The sequence below is a fragment of the Taudactylus pleione genome, unplaced genomic scaffold, assembly GCF_031769625.1.
Source record: "Taudactylus pleione unplaced genomic scaffold, aTauple2 ptg001012l, whole genome shotgun sequence".
Classification (NCBI taxonomy): Eukaryota; Metazoa; Chordata; class Amphibia; order Anura; family Myobatrachidae; genus Taudactylus; species Taudactylus pleione.
The window spans coordinates 945,359-969,128 of record NW_028285413.1 but is presented as its reverse complement, the minus strand read 5'-3'; the positions used below and the strand labels follow the sequence as shown (position 1 = coordinate 969,128).

Sequence of the window (23,770 nt, the reverse complement as noted above, 5' to 3'; positions counted from 1 at the left end):
CCAAAACCATAACACAAAACACGAAAAGTGGCCGATGCACACCCCTAGTTACTATGTTACTATTACAATGTGTTACTATGTTACTATTACCATATGTGCTACTATGCCCAAATGTGTTAGTACTGTATGTAACTATTACCATATGTTATTATTATCATATGTGTTACTATATTACTATTACAATATGTGTTACTATGTTATTATTACCACATGTTTTACTATGTTAGTATTACCATATGTTTTACTACTGTATGTTACTATTACCATATATGTTACTATTATCATATGTGTTACTATTATCATGTGTTACTATTATCATATGTGTTACTATATTACTATTACCATATGTATTACTATGTTACTATTACCATATGTGTTACTATTACAATATGTGTTACTATGTTACTATTACCACATGTGTTACTATTACCATATGTGTTACTATGACCATATGTGTTACTATGACCAAATGTGTTACTACTGTATGTAACTATTTCCATATATGTTATCATCATATGTGTTACTATTACCATGTGTTACTATGTTACTATTACCATATGTGTTATTATGTTACTTTTACCATATGTGTTACTATTACCAAATGTGTTACTACTGTCTGTAACTAATACCATATGTGTTACTATGTTATTATTACCATTTGTGTTACTAAGTTACTATTATCATATGTGTTACTATATTACAATTACCATATGTATTACTATGTTACTATTACCATATGTATTACTATTACCATAAATGTTACTATTATCATATGTGTTACTATGTTACTATTACTATATGTGTTACTATTACCATAAATGTTACTATTATCATATGTGTTACTATGTTACTATTACCATATGTGTTACTATTACCTTATAAGGTACTATGTTACTATTACCATATGTGTTACTATGTTACTATTACCATATGTGATACTATGCCCAAATGTGTTAGTACTGTATGTAACTATTACCATATGTTACTATTATCATGTGTTACTATATTACTATTACAATATGTGTTGCTATGTTATTATTACCATATGTTTTACTATGTTACTATTACCATCTGTGTTACTATGTTAGTATTACCATATGTGTTACTATGTTAGTATTACCATATGTGTTACTATTACCATATGTGTTACTATGACCAAATGTGTTACTACTGTATGTAACTATTTCCATATATGTTATCATCATATGTGTTACTATTACCATATGTGTTACTATTACCATATGTGTCACTATTACCATATGTGTTACTACTGTATGTAACTAATACCATATGTGTTACTATGTTATTATTACCATTTGTGTTACTATGTTACTATTACCATATGTGTTACAATTACCATATGTGTTACTACTGTTTGTAACTAATACCATATGTGTTACTATGTTATTATTACGATTTGTGTTACTATGTTACTATTATTATGTGTTACTATATTACTATTACCATATGTATTACTAAGTTACTTTTACCATATGTGTTACTATGTTACTATTACAATATGTGTTACTATGTTACTATTACCACATGTGTTACTATTACCATATGTGTTTCTATGACCAAATGTGCTACTACTGTATGTAACTATTTCCATATATGTTATCATCATATGTGTTACTATTACCATATGTGTTACTATTACCATATGTGTCACTATTACCATATGTCACTATTACCATATGTGTTACTACTGTATGTAACTAATACCATATGTGTTACTATGTTATTATTACCATTTGTGTTACTATGTTACTATTACCATATGTGTTACTATTACCATATGTGTTACTACTGTTTGTAACTAATACCATATGTGTTACTATGTTATTATTACGATTTGTGTTACTATGTTACTATTATCATGTGTTACTATATTACTATTACCATATGTATTACTAAGTTACTTTTACCATATGTGTTACTATGTTACTATTACAATATGTGTTACTATGTTACTATTACCACATGTGTTACTATTACCATATGTGTTTCTATGACCAAATGTGCTACTACTGTATGTAACTATTTCCATATATGTTATCATCATATGTGTTACTACTGCCATATGTGTTACTATTACCATATGTGTCACTATTACCATATGTGTTACTACTGTAAGTAACTAATACCATATGTGTTACTATGTTATTATTACCATTTGTGTTACTATGTTACTATTACCATATGTGTTACTATTACCATATGTGTTACTATGTTACTATTACCATATGTGCTACTATGCCCAAATGTGTTAGTACTGTATGTAACTAATACCATATGTTACTATTATCATACATGTTAATATATTACTATTACAATATGTGTTACTATGTTATTATTACCACATGTTTTACTATGTTAGTATTACCATATGTGTTACTACTGTATGTTACTATTACCATATATGTTACTATTATCATATGTGTTACTATTATCATGGGTTACTATTACCATATGTGTTACTATATTACTATTACCATATGTATTACTATGTTACTATTACCATATGTGTTACTATTCCAATATTTGTTACTATGTTACTATTACCACATGTGTTACTATTACCATATGTGTTACTATGACCAAATGTGTTACTACTGTATGTAACTATTTCCATATATGTTATCATCATATGTGTTACTATTACCATATGTGTTACTATGTTACTATTACCATATGTGTTACTATGTTACTTTTACCATATGTGTTACTATTACCAAATGTGTTACTACTGTTTGTAACTAATATCATATGTGTTACTATGTTATTATTACCATTTGTGTTACTATATTACTATTATCATATGTGTTACTATATTACTATTACCATATGTATTACTATGTTACTATTACCATATGTATTACTATTACCATAAATGTTTCTATTATCATATGTGTTACTATGTTACTATTACCATATGTGTTACTATTACCATAAATGTTACTATTATCATATGTGTTACTATGTTACTATTACCATAAATGTTACTATTACCATATGTGCTACTATGCCCAAATGTGTTAGTACTGTATGTATCTATTACCATATGTTACTATTATCATGTGTTACTATATTACTATTACAATATGTGTTACTATGTTATTATTACCATATGTTTTACTATATTACTATTACCATATGTGTTACTATGTTAGTATTACCATATGTGTTACTATGTTAGTATTACCATATGTGTTACTATGTTAGTATTACCATATGTGTTACTACTGTATGTTACTATTACCATATATGTTACTATTATCATATGTGTTACTATGTTACTATTATCATATGTGTTACTATATTACTATTACCATATGTATTACTATGTTACTATTACCACATGTGTTACTATTACCATATGTGTTACTATGACCAAATGTGTTACTACTGTATGTAACTATTTCCATATATGTTATCGTCATATGTGTTACTATTACCATATGTGTTACTATATTACTATTACCATATGTGTTACTATGTTACTTTTACCATATGTGTTACTATTACCATATGTGTTACTACTGTTTGCAACTAATACCATATGTGTTACTATATTATTATTACCATTTGTGTTACTATGTTACTATTATCATGTGTTACTATATTACTATTACCATATGTATTACTATGTTACTATTACCATATGTGTTACTATGTTACTATTACAATATGTGTTACTATTACCACATGTGTTACTATTACCATATGTGTTACTATGACCAAATGTGTTACTACTGTATGTAACTATTTCCATATATGTTATCATCATATGTGTTACTATTACCATATATGTCACTATTACCATATGTGTTACTACTGTATGTAACTAATACCATATGTGTTACTATGTTATTATTACCATTTGTGTTACTATGTTATTATTACCATATGTGTTACTATTACCATATGTGTTACTATGACCATATGTGTTACTATTACCATATGTGTTACTACTGTATGTACCTAATACCATATGTCTTACTATGTTACTATTACCATATGTGTTACTATGTTACTATTACCATATGTGTTACTATTACCATATGTGTTACTATGACCAAATGTGTTACTACTGTATGTAACTATTTCCATATATGTTATAATTTTCTTATGTGTTACTATGGTACTATTATCATATGTGTTACTATGACCAAATGTGTTAGTACTGTATGTAACTATTTCCATATGTCACTATGTCATTATTACCATATGTGTTACTATGTTACTATTACCATATGTGTTACTATGTTATTATTACCATATGTGTTACTATGTTACTATTACCATATGTGTTACTATGTTACTATTACCATATGTGTTACTATATTACAATTGCCATATGTGTTACTATGTTATTATTACCATATGTGTTACTATGTTACTATTACCATATGTGTTACTATGTTATGATTACCATATGTGTTACTATTACCATATGTGTTACTATGTTACTATTACCATGTGTGTTACTATGTTACGATTACCATATGTGTTACTATATTACAATTGCCATATGTGTTACTATGTTATTATTACCATATGTGTTACTATGTTACTATTACCATATGTCATACAATGTTACTATTACCATATGTGTTACTATATTACAATTACCATATGTGTTACTATGTTATTATTACCATATGTGTTACTATATTACTATTACCATATTTGTTACTATGTTACTATTACCATATGTGTTACTATTACCATATGTGTTACTATGTTACTATTACCATTGGGTCAGTGAAACACTGACTGCAATTATTTACTGGCCCAAACACACTAGGAAGTAAATATACCTCCTCCCGCTCTCTAGCACACATATGGATGGCAGTAATACATTTTTATCATGACATTATTGCCTGTTATCATATCATCAGAATGACCTCACCAGTAAATGAGTATTTGTCTGTCCCTCCAGTATAAATGGTTTCCTCGTCAGCCAGGCAAAGTGCGTCATCTCCCACGTGGGTTGAGCCACCATTTATTATACTTTCAGTCCAGAAACAAGAGTCGGTATTGGAATTATAGTGGCACTGACCACAATACGCAGCAGAAGACATTGAGACTGGACATAAAATATCCGAATGGCAATTTTCTTCCTGGGTTAAAATAATAATAATAAGAAAAAATAATAAGAAAAGGTAAACAGATAGCACAGACATCCTGTACATACATCAGCTAACAAGTAATACAGGTTACAGCGTCACCGCTAACTTCCCCCGCTAGCCTGTACATGGCGCTGTAGTGCAGATGATGATTGAGATTTGTCCACATACAGCGCCACGAAAAAAACAAGTACCCGCTATCCATCAGTGCCAGCGGGCTTTCTATATAACAGCTGCCTAAACTAAATCTTGTGTCAAATATAAACCGGGATCCCTGTATTTAACGTAGTAGGTTTTCTCGTTTTAAAAATAGAACGCCTCTCTGAGCTGCAGTAATATTCCTTCACACTGAAAGATGGGGAAAACTAGCAAACAACCAAAATAATCCAGATTTAGGGGTCCATGTACTAATAATCGCAGAGCAGCCGCGATTATTATCTACCCATATCGTCAGGAATATTTTCATTTTTAATGAAAATATCCCCGCTATGTACAAATGGGAACTCGCATGAACATTATATCCCTGGCATGCGCAGTGTCAGCTTCCAGAGCCGCCTGGGGGCTGCGGGGGAGAGATCGGAAGATTTATCTCCTGCATCGGGAGCCCCCATAGGCTTACAGTGGTTTACGACATCTGAAGATGGCATAAAAAACGACTGGGGCTAAACTCCGAAAAGCTTAACTTTTCAAAGTTTAGTACATAAACTTGATAAAAATGGGGACCGCGATCTGCAGCGCTAATTAGCACTTTGATGGCGATTTCTAGGAAATGTCCTGCATTGTGCTTTTAGTACATAAGTACAATACATAAAATAATGAGGAAACGGCAGTTTCTGCATAATTTTATGTAAAAAATAGATTGATACATAGGCCCAATAGTGCAGAATTTATCACGTGTAGAATGCCACTTTTTTACTGTTTAGGATACGTCAGATTAATGTTGAAGGAAGGATGAGAAACTATTTCTTTGTGGTGTTTATAAATCTTATGTACACGTTCAAATTTTAAATAAAATAAAAAAATATCGAGGGTGATATTTTTGGTCGATTTGATTTGTATATTAGATGGCACAAATACCAAAATTAAAATAATTTTTTTGGGGCAATGCATAAAAAAAAAATGTCTTGTTGGAATGTGACCTGTGCAAAAAATGGCTCAGCACAGGGGAGAGGGGAAACCCTCAGCCGCAAAGGGCTCTTCTCCACTTAATAAATATGCCCTTATATACTGTATCCTGTATTCTCCTCTACTCTAACATCTCTCCAATTCACTGCTCATATTCACTTACCTCACACCTACCTTCCAGTTTCAGTATTGTGTATAACAATCCTCATAAGTTTATTACTAATGCAGCTATGTGGCTCGATTAGTCATTATTCACTCATTTATCAATTACCACCAGCACCGTGTTTGTAGCGCACATCGTGATTCGCAGCAGGTGGAGCCCCTGGCAGGTGATGGATGGCATTCTTCACTGTACTACGTGCCCCAGGAAACGCCCGGTGCGCCTTACATACACTTCCCCCATATTTAATGAAAGGTCAGGGCTATAGGTCTCCATGGGCTCGATTCAATTCACCGCGCAGTTTGATCCTGCAAAAGGATTTCTTTCACACCCCCCTGAGGGTGCGAGGAGAAATCCGACAAAAGTGCCGGCTGCGCAGCTGTTTTCCGGCTTAGTGCGGCGCTAACGGCCGCGTGGCCGCCACTTTAGTCGGAAAATGCCGGTTCTTGCACCTAAACACCCATGTTAAGTTGCGAGAACCGCCGTTCTCCATCTTAACGGGCAACTGATGGAAATGAATATCTCCGGGAGCTCCCTCCCGGGGCTATTCAGCATCGCGTTGAATTGAATGGAGCCCCATGATAGTTTCACTGAGAGATACAATGTGTCTCATAAACATCAAAGCAAAGGCTCCCGAACTCCGTCGTTTACAGTCCAGGTTTTAAAGATATTCATACTTGGGTCCAGATGGTTACATTAAATTGACTGAGATACTAATTAAGGGCCTGATTCAGAGCCACTCGTAAGTGGCAGCTCGTTCGCTCCGAGCGATGTTTGCCCAACTGCGCATGCGTACGGATCGTTATACGCATGCGCGAACCAGTCAGTGCGGCCGAAATTCATGTGCTCGCAAAATAGCGAATGCCTGATAATTTGAGTGACAGGAGTAGGTGTATGTGGGTGGTAACAGGGGAAGGTGCTTGAAAACGGGGAGTGGAGATCCGATCGCAGGCGTGCTTAAAGGTCAAAACGGGCGTTTTATGGGTGTGCATAATTAAAACAGCAGCGTCATTGACCACGTCACTGGGTTATTTTTTAGCCAGAACTGCTCGCAAAATTGTGGTAGGAAAAACCAACCACAAGAATAGCGAGCAGTTCATACGCTGGTCGATGTACTCGATTAATCTAATAAATAGCGGACATGACGTAGGATGCGAGCGGCCAGGGGGCGTAGTTTCTCAAAAAACGACCGCAAGTTTTGTTCGCTCGTTCAAACCTAGAGGCGTAAACAGACCGCAAACAGCGAACGGTTCATTTGAATAGCCACCCCTATTTTCTGGACGAGCGAGCGCAAATAGCGACCGGCTCTGAATCAGGCCCTAAGTTATCATGGCTATCCTTAAAACGTGGACTGTCTGTAATAGCCGAGTTTGGGAACCTCTGCCGCTGTTTGGTTACATGGATAGTATTACACAATGTTACATTTACCAGTCACCTCAGTCTCAATGCAAACGTGGCAGAAGGGTACACCGGTCACACTGGTAACACCGGGAGCCATTGGTACAAGATGGTGCATAGGGAATTATGATAATAATAAGATGAAAACTACTGATTGGTTGCTGTAAGATACAGAGACAATTTTGCAATTGCATTTACATATCTATTATGACAGAAAGAGATTCCCGGTCAGCAGAGAGGATGATGTTTTGTGATGTTAGGAGCCTTCACTTACCCCAATGACAGCAGCACCCGTAGTCACATTGTATGATGGACGTGGGGCAATGTCTGTGTGAGGGAGTAACATTAGTACCTTGTAATGGCGGAGCTGGGCTTTTATGGGGCTGTATTCTGGCTAGTGAGAGGTACAACGATTTGCTGTATTACTTTGTAGGAACGCCTTTCGCACCCTCTGGGTACACTGTACACGTGATTTCAGCGTATTTCCGCCAATGTGACATAAAAGTTACGCTGTAGAATAGTAACATGTAATAGACAGTCCGGGTAAGTCCGCACTATCGGGATTCATTTACCACATGAATAGGGCAAAAAATTGTTAATAAAAAAAATGGAAAATTTGAATGAAAAGAATGAGGGTGACCGTGTCCCTAACTTAAAGTGACGTTCGCGGGGCTATTAAGTTACGTTTTCACTCTTTCTGCGCTGTGCGTTTCCAGCCCAGGAAAGTACTTAGCGAGCAGAATGTGGATGATCCCCTTTATGGTACTGGGGGAGAAAGAGGCGTATTTGTACTATAAAGTAATGTGCTGGCGTGGCCGCTGTATACCACAGTTCTGGCAAATAAACCATAAGGAGACCGCACACGTGGTGGGGATTACTAAATTAGATGTAGGAATGGCTCATATACTGTATGTATGGTATATATCCTACAAGCAGCAGAAAATGAATAGTTATCACAGCAGACTGATGGGAAATTCTGTATTTTCCCTCTTGGCAATGCATTACAAGAAATGGCTTTATTGTATATATAAATCTTTCTTGCTGCATCTGTGCCAGGGTGGCGACCGTGTACTGCGCCATACGCTGTCTTCTGCTGTTACGGAGCCACTGTACCCTGCAGAACCCGGTCACATTTTACATTAAGGTACAAAGAGAGCCGCTGACACCAGTGAGATAAAATGTTCTGTATTCTCGGAGGGAAGAAGCGACGGTCTGGCGGTAATTACCGTGGTCAGGCTTTCTGTCCATGGCTTGTCAGAACAAACACGAGTCACTGGATTATACCCAATTCCGTTACAGCATCCTTCTCCTGCCGCAATCAGCTCCGTCTCACAGCATTGTAATGGCTTCCCATTACTTAACTTCAGATGTGCTTTAAATTGTCCATTAGATCCCGAGCAGCATGTAGATTCTGACAGATTCACGTAGTCGCTGCCACAGCAGGAGAACCCTGGGAGAGACAGCGACAGATGACAGCAACAAGACAGGAGCCGCCGGTTACAATGTGTCTTATTGTCCTACATTTGTTATTCCTTATTCTACACATTTATTTCTACCTTCTTCCCAGTTTACCTCCCAGGTATACCCCCGACTCCTTTAGGCCCCCATTTATTAATGATCGCTATTGCAATGCGCTCTGGGTATGACATCACCGCCCATGATCACATTGCAATATGCGCAATCCCGCTGACTGCACATGCACAACTGCCATTGGCTAATTATGCGATGTGTAGCCCATAGGCTTCAGATGGCGTTAGCTGTGGGGGCCCATATGCATCACAATCCAGATGTTGGTAAATTTGGCGGCATCGCATCCCCCATAGAAATACATTATGCCACACTGTAATGCCCTTTATAGTACATTATGCCACACACAGTAATGCCCCTTATACATTATGCCACACTATATTGCTCTTTACATGATTATGCCACACTGTAATGCCCTTTACAGTACATTATGCCACACTGTAATGCCCTTTATAGTACATTATGCCACACTGTAATGCCCTTTATAGTACATTATGCCACACTGTAATGCCCTTTATAGTACATTATGCCACACAGAATGCCAGGCGTGGCCACAATGACATCACGCAGTGCGCTGCACAGGCATTCTGGGAGACAGTGGTAGGGACTGAGAGGGAGGGGGGCGGTGGTCATCATGGTGCCTCTGGATTGATGGTTTAGATGGCTGCGCCTCGGCGGGCAAGAGCAGACAGGCCGTCTAATTAGATGGGGGATGGGAACTGTGGCCGCGCTCTGCTTGCCAGTCCCTAGAACCGCCACTGTACAGGCTGATGTGTGATGGAGCTTCGCCTGTAAAGTGAAAGTGTACCAAGATGCGTGGAAAATGTTCAACTTGTTTATTTATCTACTAAAATACAGCCAGATTTAGCCTTTATTTAAATTTGCATTCTGTACCGGTCAATCTGCACTGCCCCTATACTGGTCAGCCTACGCCACACTTCCATAGCAAGCTAAACTCTCGCCTTTCCCTGAGCTAAATGGGCAAGTCCATGCACACTGGTGGCAATCCGGGCATTTCCAAAGTTGCATATGAGCGGCTGGAGGACTGTTTTCTTCTTATAAATTACTCCAGTGGTCCCTACATCTATAACAATGTCCTACATCTATAACAGTGTCCTACATCTATAACAGTGCTCTACATCTATAACAGTGCTCTACATCTATAACAGTGCCCTACATCTATAACAGTGTCCTACATCTATAACAGTGTCCTACATCTATAACAGTGCTCTACATCTATAACAGTGCCCTACATCTATAACACTGTCCTACATCTATAACAGTGTCCTACATCTATAACAGTGTCCTACATCTATAACAGTACCCTACATCTATAACACTGTCCTACATCTATAACAGTGCTCTACATCTATAACAGTGCCCTACATCTATAACAGTGCTCTACATCTATAACAGTGCCCTACATCTATAACAATGTCCTACATCTATAACAGTGTCCTACATCTATAACAGTGTCCTACATCTATAACACTGTCCTACATCTATAACAGTGTCCTACATCTATAACAGTGCCCTACATCTATAACACTGTCCTACATCTATAACAGTGTCCTACATCTATAACAGTGTCCTACATCTATAACACTGTCCTACATCTATAACAGTGTCCTACATCTATAACAGTGTCCTACATCTATAACAGTGCCCTACATCTATAACACTGTCCTACATCTATAACAGTGTCCTACATCTATAACAGTGTCCTACATCTATAACACTGTCCTACATCTATAACAGTGTCCTACATCTATAACAGTGTCCTACATCTATAACAGTGCTCTACATCTATAACACTGTCCTACATCTATAACACTGTCCTACATCTATAACAGTGTCCTACATCTATAACAGTGTCCTACATCTATAACAGTGCCCTACATCTATAACACTGTCCTACATCTATAACAGTGTCCTACATCTATAACAGTGCTCTACATCTATAACAGTGCTCTACATCTATAACAGTGCCCTACATCTATAACAGTGTCCTACATCTATAACACTGTCCTACATCTATAACACTGTCCTACATCTATAACAGTGCTCTACATCTATAACACTGTTCTACATCTATAACAGTGCCCTACATCTATAACAGTGCCCTACATCTATAACAGTGCTCTACATCTATAACACTGTCCTACATCTATAACAGTGTCCTACATCTATAACAGTGTCCTACATCTATAACACTGTCCTACATCTATAACAGTGTCCTACATCTATAACAGTGTCCTACATCTATAACAGTGTCCTACATCTATAACAGTGCCCTACATCTATAACACTGTCCTACATCTATAACAGTGTCCTACATCTATAACAGTGTCCTACATCTATAACACTGTCCTACATCTATAACAGTGTCCTACATCTATAACAGTGTCCTACATCTATAACAGTGCTCTACATCTATAACACTGTCCTACATCTATAACACTGTCCTACATCTATAACAGTGTCCTACATCTATAACAGTGTCCTACATCTATAACAGTGCCCTACATCTATAACACTGTCCTACATCTATAACAGTGTCCTACATCTATAACAGTGCTCTACATCTATAACAGTGCTCTACATCTATAACAGTGCTCTACATCTATAACAGTGCTCTACATCTATAACAGTGCTCTACATCTATAACAGTGCCCTACATCTATAACACTGTCCTACATCTATAACAGTGTCCTACATCTATAACAGTGCTCTACATCTATAACAGTGCCCTACATCTATAACACTGTCCTACATCTATAACAGTGTCCTACATCTATAACAGTGTCCTACATCTATAACACTGTCCTACATCTATAACAGTGTCCTACATCTATAACACTGTCCTACATCTATAACAGTGTCCTACATCTATAACAGTGCTCTACATCTATAACAGTGCTCTACATCTATAACAGTGCCCTACATCTATAACAGTGTCCTACATCTATAACAGTGTCCTACATCTATAACACTGTCCTACATCTATAACAGTGCTCTACATCTATAACACTGTTCTACATCTATAACAGTGCCCTACATCTATAACAGTGCCCTACATCTATAACAGTGCTCTACATCTATAACACTGTCCTACATCTATAACAGTGTCCTACATCTATAACAGTGTCCTACATCTATAACACTGTCCTACATCTATAACAGTGTCCTACATCTATAACAGTGTCCTACATCTATAACAGTGTCCTACATCTATAACAGTGCCCTACATCTATAACACTGTCCTACATCTATAACAGTGTCCTACATCTATAACAGTGTCCTACATCTATAACACTGTCCTACATCTATAACAGTGTCCTACATCTATAACAGTGTCCTACATCTATAACAGTGCTCTACATCTATAACACTGTCCTACATCTATAACACTGTCCTACATCTATAACAGTGTCCTACATCTATAACAGTGTCCTACATCTATAACAGTGCCCTACATCTATAACACTGTCCTACATCTATAACAGTGTCCTACATCTATAACAGTGCTCTACATCTATAACAGTGCTCTACATCTATAACAGTGCCCTACATCTATAACAGTGTCCTACATCTATAACACTGTCCTACATCTATAACACTGTCCTACATCTATAACAGTGCTCTACATCTATAACACTGTTCTACATCTATAACAGTGCCCTACATCTATAACAGTGCCCTACATCTATAACAGTGCTCTACATCTATAACACTGTCCTACATCTATAACAGTGCCCTACATCTATAACAGTGCCCTACATCTATAACAGTGCCCTACATCTATAACAGTGCTCTACATCTATAACAGTGCCCTACATCTATAACAGTGTCCTACATCTATAACACTGTCCTACATCTATAACACTGTCCTACATCTATAACAGTGACCTACATCTATAACAGTGTCCTACATCTATAACAGTGCTCTACATCTATAACACTGTCCTACATCTATAACAGTGTCCTACATCTATAACAGTGTCCTACATCTATAACAGTGCCCTACATCTATAACACTGTCCTACATCTATAACAGTGTCCTACATCTATAACAGTGTCCTACATCTATAACAGTGCTCTACATCTATAACAGTGCCCTACATCTATAACAGTGCCCTACATCTATAACACTGTCCTACATCTATAACACTGTCCTACATCTATAACAGAGTCCTACATCTATAACAGTGTCCTACATCTATAACAGTGCTCTACATCTATAACAGTGTCCTACATCTATAACAGTGTCCTACATCTATAACAGTGTCCTACATCTATAACAGTGCTCTACATCTATAACAGTGTCCTACATCTATAACAGTGCCCTACATCTATAACAGTGTCCTACATCTATAACAGTGCCCTACATCTATAACAGTACCCTACATCTATAACAGTGCCCTACATCTATAATAGTGTCCTACATCTATAACAGTGCCCTACATCTATAACAGTGCTCTACATCTATAACAATGTCCTACATCTATAACAGTGCTCTACATCTATAACAGTGCCCTACATCTATAACAGTACCCTACATCTATAACAGTGCTCTACATCTATAACAATGTCCTACATCTATAACAGTGCTCTACATCTATAACAGTGTCCTACATCTATAACAGGGTCCTACATCTATAACAGGGTCCTACATCTATAACAGTGTCCTACATCTATAACAATGTCCTACATCTATAACAGTGCTCTACATCTATAACAGTGTCCTACATCTATAACAGTGTCCTACATCTATAACAGTGCCCTACATCTATAACAGGGTCCTACATCTATAACAGTGCCCTACATCTATAACAGTGTCCTACATCTATAACAGTGTCCTACATCTATAACAGTGCTCTACATCTATAACAGTGCCCTACATCTATAACAGTGCCCTACATCTATAACAGTGCCCTACATCTATAACAGTGTCCTACATCTATAACAGTGCTCTACATCTATAACAGTGCCCTACATCTATAACAGTGCCCTACATCTATAACAGTGCCCTACATCTATAACAGTGCCCTACATCTATAATGTTTCATGGGCAGTTGTTTATTACAGCTGGCAGCCATTTATTATTGTCACATTTTGATCTTATTTTTTGTAAATGTCATGTCTAGGCTCTGTCAATAAGACCGTACCCTTGTCATATAGGTCCCGCCCCAATATTTCCGTTGGGACGCAGTTAGCGCTTTTTCTGCACATCCTCCTTTTTAGGTAATGTCACACTTACTGAGCACCATAACTGCAGAACCAATATTATTTGTCAGTGTGACAAAGGGCCTGAAGCTGAGCTATGCAGAGCAACCTTCCGAAGATAAAGCATATTTACACGTGTGCGCTGTGATAGACGCACTATAACGGGTATTTAGCAGTGCACCGTTAGTGTATGTGACATGTTTTCCTCAGATACACTGACACCCAACAGGGTCATAGGCATGAGGACAAGGGCCCTGATTCAGACCCACTCGCAAGCGGGCGCACGTACGTTAGGCGTACGTACAAAAATATTTAAATTCAATGGCTCGCTCGTATTTTTGTTCGCATCTAAAATTCCTCCCTAAACTCTGACGACCCCTCCTCTAGCTAACGAGCGTGCGAAATAGCGAGCGTACATCCCCGAAATGGCTTGAAGGGAACGCACGCACAAGTATAAACCGGAAGTGGCCTTGTCAGATGTCGATTACCTGCTCCTTTATTCTGCCTACCTCCCTCAATCGTATCATGCCAATCAATGTATCAATTAGCTTAATTGTTTGTTTTTTTCAACACAATGCAAGAAACTTTACTCTTGTCCGTGTTTGTGTTTACCCGCAGAATACGTACGGATGAAACATTCGCTTTTATTGTTCAAAAAACATGTGAACCACAATTAAACAATTGTTCTATTGCTGTGGATCCCCGCATACTTCCCTGGGTTCATTTCTTTATTTAAATTAGCTTACGCATGTCACTGCATCAAGCCTATCATAACTCTCCAGAGATTTCTGGCCCTGTCGAACACATGACTCATACACTAACCAATAAAATTGCTCCTGTTAATTTCCAAAATACATTAGCCAATCAGAAATTTTTTACACACTTTATCAAAAATGATTTTTACGAAAAACACCATTGCCATCATGAGAGCCTCCGCATTCACCAGGCGCGAGCTGCTGGTGCTTACGGAGGTCATGGATCGCCGGATCACCAGCCAACCTCAACCCATGACCAACCGGCAGAAGCGCTCCGCGTATGCGGAGGCACGGTCCCGCCTGCGGTCCTTCGGCTCACGCCGCAACATCGGGCAGCTAGAGCGCAGGTGGTCCGACCTGCAACGGCGAACGCCCCGCTTGCTGGCATGCTTTCGCATGCATATCCTGGAAAGTAAGTGTTATGTATTGTGGTTTTAATGTTTGTGTTTGTGGGGCAAACTGCGTGTGCATGTTTTCCTGTCTGTCCTCTTTATTATTTGTACTCATATCTGCGTGTGCATGTTTTCCTGTCTGTCCTCTTTATTATTTGTACTCATATCTGCGTGTGCATGTTTTCCTGTCTGTCCTCTTTATTATTTGTACTCATATCTGCGTGTGCATGTTTTCCTGTCTGTCCTATTTATTATTTGTACTCATATCTGCGTGTGCATGTTTTCCTGTCTGTCCTCTTTATTATTTGTACTCATATCTGCGTGTGCATGTTTTCCTGTCTGTCCTATTTATTATTTGTACTCATATCTGCGTGTGCATGTTTTCCTGTCTGTCCTCTTTATTATTTGTACTCATATCTGCGTGTGCATGTTTTCCTGTCTGTCCTCTTTATTATTTGTACTCATATCTGCGTGTGCATGTTTTCCTGTCTGTCCTCTTTATTATTTGTACTCATATCTGCGTGTGCATGTTTTCCCTCTATTTCTGATTTATTCATTCTACTGCTATTTGGCTTATTTTTTTTTTTTTTTTTTTTTTTTAGTTTTGTTGCCCGGATTTGTCCATAAACTAACCGCAATTTCTTTGTCATATTTTAGGGGGACAGCCAAGACTCCGCCGTCACCGTCCGTCCAGACGGCGTTCCCGGCCACTATCCCCAACCCCCAGCCAACACTCCACCCCAAATCTTTCCCCTATTCCCCACTCCTCCCCATCCTTCCCAGACCCTCTCCCGGAAATGTCGGGCCTCCTTCCCCTCCGTCCCACTTCCCCCTCTCCTCCACCCACCCCTCTTCCAATTACCCCCTCCCCGGAGTCCATCATAACTCCTCCCCATTCTTTGGGGAATGACGGATCCTCCGAGGAGGATCATGGAGGCATTTCCGGAGCTCCCGTTTTGGCTCCCGGTATGTTTTTTTTTTTTTAAAGCACAAACAGTTTGTATGTAATCATGTGTCGTGCCTTTCTTCGTGTTTTTGTGGCTTGACTTTTGGTGATTTTGAAGGTTTGCCTTTACCTCTTCCTGGTGATTTCAACATACACATATCACACCTGTGGGAATTTGTACATAGGCCTTGTATTTTTGCCAGCCCCCCCCTTTTTTTTTTGTTTTTCGGTTTAGGAGTGATTTGGTTGTGTTTTTTTGTTTTTAATGTGGATTCCCTATTGTTGTATTAACCCACACACTTTTCTCACCCACAGAGGAACAGAGGCGTCGGCAAGAGGTGGCGGATTGTGTGGGGAAGATGCGGCAAAATGTCATCGGCATTCTGGTGGCCCTCGACCGGCTGTCTGGCCTCCTTCGGCAGTAGTTTTTTTATTTTTGTTATCTTTTCTAAATAAATTTATTCAGACAAATATACGTTGTGGCTCATTTTTAAAATCCAAAACCAAGATAGTTTAGCCTGACATAAGTAGACTGTTCCTGCAAGGATTTCCCTTTTTTAAAAGTTAGATTGTGTTTTGTCTTTGTATGTCAAACAGACCCAAGAAACACATAACAGTAACAATGTCATTTCCCTTTTTGGGTGTAGTGTCAATTACATATTTCTACATTTTACAGGTTCCTAGTTGGTGCGCAAGCTGCTTAGGCCAATCTTACAAATCCCAAGGTTGGGCCAGGCTTCCTTTTGGTGTGGGTTGGGAAGCTGAAAACATATTTCAGTTTAGCTCAACTGGCGTCAGTACTGGTTTACCCCTTAGTCAAATGTAACTTGTGTTAACCTGGTTACACTTGCTGTTAACGTCCCAAAAAAGGAAGACCATTTCACTCTCCAAACATTTATTCACAACATAACAGAGAAAACAAAGTGGTCACTCCCAAAAAAAGAACACAGTGATAAATTCAAATACAACACATACCAAGAAATAATTAAATAAAAACCAAAAATCAAGAACTGGTTGACGAAGGACCATGCCAACATGATTCCACAAACATGGCGTTGCGATATGGGTTCCAGAATATATGCCCAAAAGGACCAGATCCAGGTTTGGTAAGGGTAGCAGGAAGTAGTGAGCGTTGGAGTGCCAAAGATTATGTGAACAAACAGAAGATGGTGAGAAAAAAAAAACAAAATTAGATGTTCGCAAACAAACACAAACACATTAGGTATAAACACTGTAGTTTTGTTCAAACTTACCTAAAAAATCTGGCCACCACATCATCGCGTATGGCCCCCCACATACTGACCTTCGACCAACCTCGGGGGGGCCATCCTCAGGTAAGGCATCCTCTGGCTGCATTGGGACACCACTCCTTATGGCAATGTTGTGAAATATCCCACACAGGACCACAATTTTAGACACCATATCCGGCACATACATGAGCTCGCCACCAGAGCGGTGGAGGCATCTGAATCGGCCTTTTAAAAGGCCGATACAGCGCTCCACCACTTGCCTGGTGGCTGTAAGTGCGGAATTATACGCACTTTGTGGCCCTGGTGTGGGAGCCAAATAAGGAGTGAGCAGCCAGGACATGCAAGGGTATCCACTGTCTCCTGTGAAAAAAAATAGACCACATCAGGAACACTGTGTATCAAGCTTAACATTGTTATGTACTAAAGGTCTCCACTTACCCAGAAGCCACGCATCACCAGCTTGTAGGTTGGTTAATTTCTGCCATATCCCTGATTGCCGGATGACGAAGGAGTCATGAGCACTTCCGGGTAATTTAGCATTCAGGGACAGGATCTGGAGGGAGGCATCACATACCACCATTACATTCAGGGAGTGATAGTGTTTACGGTTTCGAAATATTGCCTCCAGCCGTGCTGGAGGCTGAAGTGGTATGTGAGTACCATCCACAACCCCTATGATGTGTTGGAAGCCAGCTATTTGGTAAAAATTGGCCTTGGCCACACTAAGGGCACCCATATCCAAAGGCATTTTAATAAAATGATGGAGGTGCTTGAAAAGTGCCTCCATCACTGCCCTCAGGATCCGGGAAAAGGAGGATTGGGAGATGCCCGCCACTATTCCCACCGTTGTTTGAAACGATCCTGAGGCACAGAAATGTAACACCGCCATAAATTGCGTCAGTGGTGGTATTGCTGTTGGACTGTCAATTTGCCGCTCAAGATCACTTTCTATTAATGAGAGAGTGTCTATGATGATTTTGGGAGGTAGACGGTAGCGTCTTAAAACCTCATCATCGGGCATTCCAAAAAGGGTGACACGTGTTCGAAATATCTGGGGCCTTGCATGCCTACGATGCCTACGCCTGGGACGAGTTTGAGGTTGGTCGTCTTCCGGGAGCAGGGCCAGAACAATTCGCCCCAGATCTACCTGAAATTCAAAGTTTACAATGTAAGGCTTTTGAGCCACCCCAAAAGTAACATAAAACAACTTAGCTTTCTGATACCATCCATAGCTGCTTACATGCCGGGGTATTGTCATGATACGTATAAACTGTAAAAAAGCCAAAAATGAGACATCAAAAATTTAGAGGGTGAATTTTTGTTTGTCAAATTGTTGCAAGCCAACACATAAAATAGGCGAAACACACATTTGGCCATCGATGAAAACGACATTGCACACCGTACGTCAAATAGGGTTCAAATGGAGCCCAAAAATGGAAAAGGGAAAAGCAAAACTGGTTTACATGATGAATAAGCCTCGAAAAATGCGTTAATTAGTTCGCAAATGCAAGTCACTACACCAACAGTCAAAAATGCGTTAATTAGTTCGCAAATGCAAGTCACTACACCAACAGTCAAAAATGCGTTAATTAGTTCGCAAATGCAAGAAAAAAAATGGACTTACCCAACTCGAATATATAAGATTTCCCTCAAAAAGGTCTTTGGGTCCGAAAGCCAAAACAAACTAAAAAAGATGAAATTAGTGTAAAAAACAAAATAGATAACCAAAAACCAGAAGTAGACACCAATTGGCCACAAATTAGACTGCATAAAACTTACCAAATCAGGAAAGGAAAGGATGGGGAAAAAAAGCAAAAAAATGCGAACGGAAAACCAAAACAACTGTAGCAAAACCAAAAAAAACCCAACTCTGCCAAATCCTCCAACCGCAAACAACCAAATCCAAACAACTTAACCGCCACCAATCCAACAACGCAACCTCGACTCCACACACACCAAGCCATAAATAGTGTTTATTTTCCCGCACAAATTAAGGATGAATCATAGGGACGCACAATCAATGATGCGGCCGCAAACTAAGGACGCATGTATAAATACGTCACGAAATCACATTTAATTTCTGGTTGATTTCATTCTGGAAGCAGAGACATGGCTTCAGACCAGGGAAACAATGGCCAAAAATCCGGCGGTAAGGCCTTCATGCATTTTGTCTCAATGATTCTTTTAAAACATAATATTGTGCAAGTTGTGAAGTGGCTAAATCTGCATATTTACCCAAATAGGTGAGGAGGATGACATGGAAGAGACTGCTGGCCCCAGTCAACCCGCCAAAGCTGCCAAAAAAAAAAGGCAGCCACATTTCACAAGCAAGGAGATGGAGGTTTTGATCCAGAAGTGCGTTGACATCCTGCCCCAGGCAGCCAGGAATATGAGCCAAAGCCAGAAGTGGAGAATGTGGGAGGAGGTCGCCGTTGCTGTCAATAGGGTGGGTGATTATGTTCGTCTAGCCCGGGATGTCAAACGGCGGTAAGTAAACACTTTCCCATCCTATAAACAAACCCCATTGTAAAAAAAAGGATAATGGTTCCAATTTCATTCCACAGATGGGCAGACTTCAAATATCGTCTCAAGCAAAAACTTGCCGACAGGGCTAGGCATGCAAGGGGGACAGGTGGGGGTCCCACCCCTGTGTCATTGGAGTTGACACACTTAGAAGAGCTGGCACAGGGGTGTGTGCAGGCTGTGGAGGTGTTTGGCGTGTCCAACATGGATACGGACATGCCAGACTTTGCGGCTCCTCATGTTGGCCAAGGTAAGTCTTGTGATGTCACCAACTCTGAAATGCTATTGTGCCAATATGTAGATTCTAATGTGAGTCTTTTCGCATTTTTCCTAACAGAGACAGAGGCGGATGAGTCTGCTCCAGAGGGGAGCCTTGGCCGCAGAATTTCTGCTGGCTCTGCAGGGGAGGAACCAGTACATCCGGCTGAGGACCCTGCAGAAGCCAGTCCAGGGCGTGCCCCCTCGCAGGCAGTGGGCCTCCTCACAGAACTCAATTTTAAATCGGATTTCCATACGGAGATTCTGCAGAGGATGGACGCCAGTCTGATACGGGTGGCTGAGGCCCTGGAGCAAAATGCTGCGGCCAACGTGACCATTGCTCAGGCCCTGGCGGAAAATACCAGGGCCAACATCCGCATCGCCGATGCCCTGGAGCAGCTCGTTCGCCAGCACATGGTGGAGCCGACCTCCCTTCCTGCCGGAACATCCGGATCCTCCACCTCTGGCACAACATCAGCCAATCCTCCAAATGTGCCTAGCCCTGTGCCTAGTCCAGAGGCCACAACATCTGCCTCTGGACAGGCCAGCCCGATGGCATCCCGGACCCGGTCTGGCGCCCACCCTCACCCAGCCAAACGGGCGAGAAAACGGTGACAGCAATGGCGACTTTTCCCACACTCCTTCTGTGCTTGGCTCATATTCCTTTCTGGTCAAAACTTCCCTCTCCTTTCTTGTGAAATGTTTTTAATTTTGGTATTTACGTTTATGTTACCAGTTATGGCTTTTTTTTTTTTTTTAACAAATATCTTTGCCACAAAAAAAAGCCAACAAAATATTAGGCCAATTTGTTTGTGTTTAAACAATAAATTTAAAACCAAAAACTGAGATTGTATTGTGACATTATTGTACAAATGGGTTACATTTAATCCTGGCCCTAAAGGCAAAAACTGACCCTCTTAAAAAAAAAAAAAGGCCTCTTTAAGGAACGTTTAAAAAATCACATAGCGATGCAAATTCCACAGTAAACCAAAAAAAAGGGGAGCTAATTAAAACATGATGACATTATTGTTACAATAGGCCATAACCAACAAATTGTGGCCAAAATAAAACACCAAAAATGTACGCTAATTGATTGTGTAATCATGACATTAGCAGCTCTGATTTCCACCTGCGTACGCTTTTGTGCTATCCCAATAAACTGCTTTCCAAACACATACCAAGCCGGTTTTCAATCCAACACTAATTACTTTACTGACCAGCCGCGATTAATCGCAGCACCATCGTTGAGTCCTGGGACGGAGGAGAAGGCCATCGCCAATGTGGTCGAGTAATCCTGACCCTAAGCTGTGCGAGCATTTTGAAGGGAAAGCGGATGTTCCAGTGACGTATGAGACGGTCCGAACACATTTGACGTTCGAAACTGCTAATGTATGTACGCCCCAAAAACGCCTCGCCACGCCTGCGTTTTTTCATCTCCACCCCCGTCAAGACCCAAAAACGCCCTGTTCTGTCAATCACATTTGACATGTCACTTCCTGTACGCTATTTTAGGAACGAGAGAAAAAAAACTCGCAATCTGCCGTACGCACATGCGCAGTGTAACACCGACGCATGCGCGGTTAGTCAACATCGGAATGCAACGAGCGTACTGTTGTTAACGTGCGGCTCTGAATGAGGGCCAATGTTACTAGCAGTGGTTTTGTTAGTGAAAAATGCATTTAATGTTCCATTTGATTTTAATAAATAAATAATAAATAAAAAGCGTCTATAATACAGCAGGTATAATATTCCTTATCACAAAGAATTAAAAGCAGCAAAGAAAAATAATTAGAATCCCTACACAGAATAATATAATGTATAAATAATCGGTAGAGAAAGCGCCAATCAGAAGCGGCTAGTGCTGGCGATCGTCCTTCTCGCTATCGTGTATTTCTGCCTTCAGGCACCCGCAATTTATAGGGCTGTTGACAGGCGTACTTATGTCTCTGTGCGTCTGCAACTATGTAAACATAACGACACTGTACTTGGCCTCCAGTAGACCACCCATTTCTTCCCCGTCCCACCCAGGGATGGACATCGGAAGCCCGGCATCGACTAGCCATTGCATCGCGACAATTCAATATTATAACCATCATGATGGTTATACTTGTGCCCAGAAATGGGGTGGAACCGGTGAGAAAGGGGGCGGGGCCTCGTGACTCACACTTCTACATCACTGTGGGGGGTTGTCCAGCACTCTCCGAGATGCGGGCTGCCCCCAGGCTCCGCCTACACTGTGGATAGATGCCGTGCGCATGTGCACTTCTGTACATCTATTCTCCTGCTGCCTACCCATGTTTTAGCTCTACTGTGGACACCCCTTTCGGGTGTCCGCAGCTGAACAAAACAGCCAGCCATTGGATGGGCCATGGAAAGCTGCATCCGATGGTTGGCAAGCATCGAATTCCCATTATTTGATGGAAAAAATACTTCCATCGGATCGGAAAAAATCAATGGTTGCTAACCATCGGCTTCCGATGTCTACCCCTAATCCCGCCTCTCCAGTTTTAAGCAACAGCGTCTGTCCTTTGCGAGCAAATCTGCGTAGACACATCGCGTGCAGTTTTATCTTGTGCGAATGCGCAATACATATTTGCGTCCAACTCAAAATTGGACTCCCAGGGCCTGATTCCGAGGCGCTCGCTATTTGCGAGAGCACGCTCTGAATCAGGGCGGGAAGGAATTTACATTTTTTTTCCTATCCGCTCGCAAAGCTGTGGGTGCCCATCCACAGCTAGTGCGAGCGGGCAAGAGATGGTCGCGATTATCGTGACCATTAGGCTTGCGAGGAGACCCTGTGGTAGGGTCTCAGGTCTCGCAAGCCCGAGTGGACTAATACAGCAGGAAGTAATACAGCAGGAAGTCCACTACTGACATCAGGAGTGATGTCACTAGGGCCGCCCACAAACGGCAGGTGTTCCTTTGGGAACGCCTCCGTTTGTTCAGCCACCTTCCCTCCCTGCCTACAAATCGGGGCGAGCTGTCGATCAACATCGACAGCCGCCCCGTTTTGTTGCGAGCCCCGGAGCGAGTGATTTCTCACGCCGCGCGTGCGCACTGGGTCACCATCTACCCGCT

General features: G+C 40.2%; 1 protein-coding gene across 1 annotated transcript in view; it reads right to left on the bottom strand.

The window, feature by feature from the left end:
* LOC148454303 (usherin-like) overlaps positions 1-23,770 on the bottom strand; it is a gene marked incomplete at both ends in the record, with an annotated part of 948,215 nt that overhangs the window by 25,828 nt on the left and 898,617 nt on the right. Inside the window, 2 exons of the mRNA XM_088461074.1 lie at positions 4,916-5,126; positions 9,042-9,265. Of these exons, the coding sequence (XP_088317200.1) occupies positions 4,916-5,126; positions 9,042-9,265 (435 nt within the window). The remainder of the gene's footprint in view (positions 1-4,915; positions 5,127-9,041; positions 9,266-23,770) is intronic.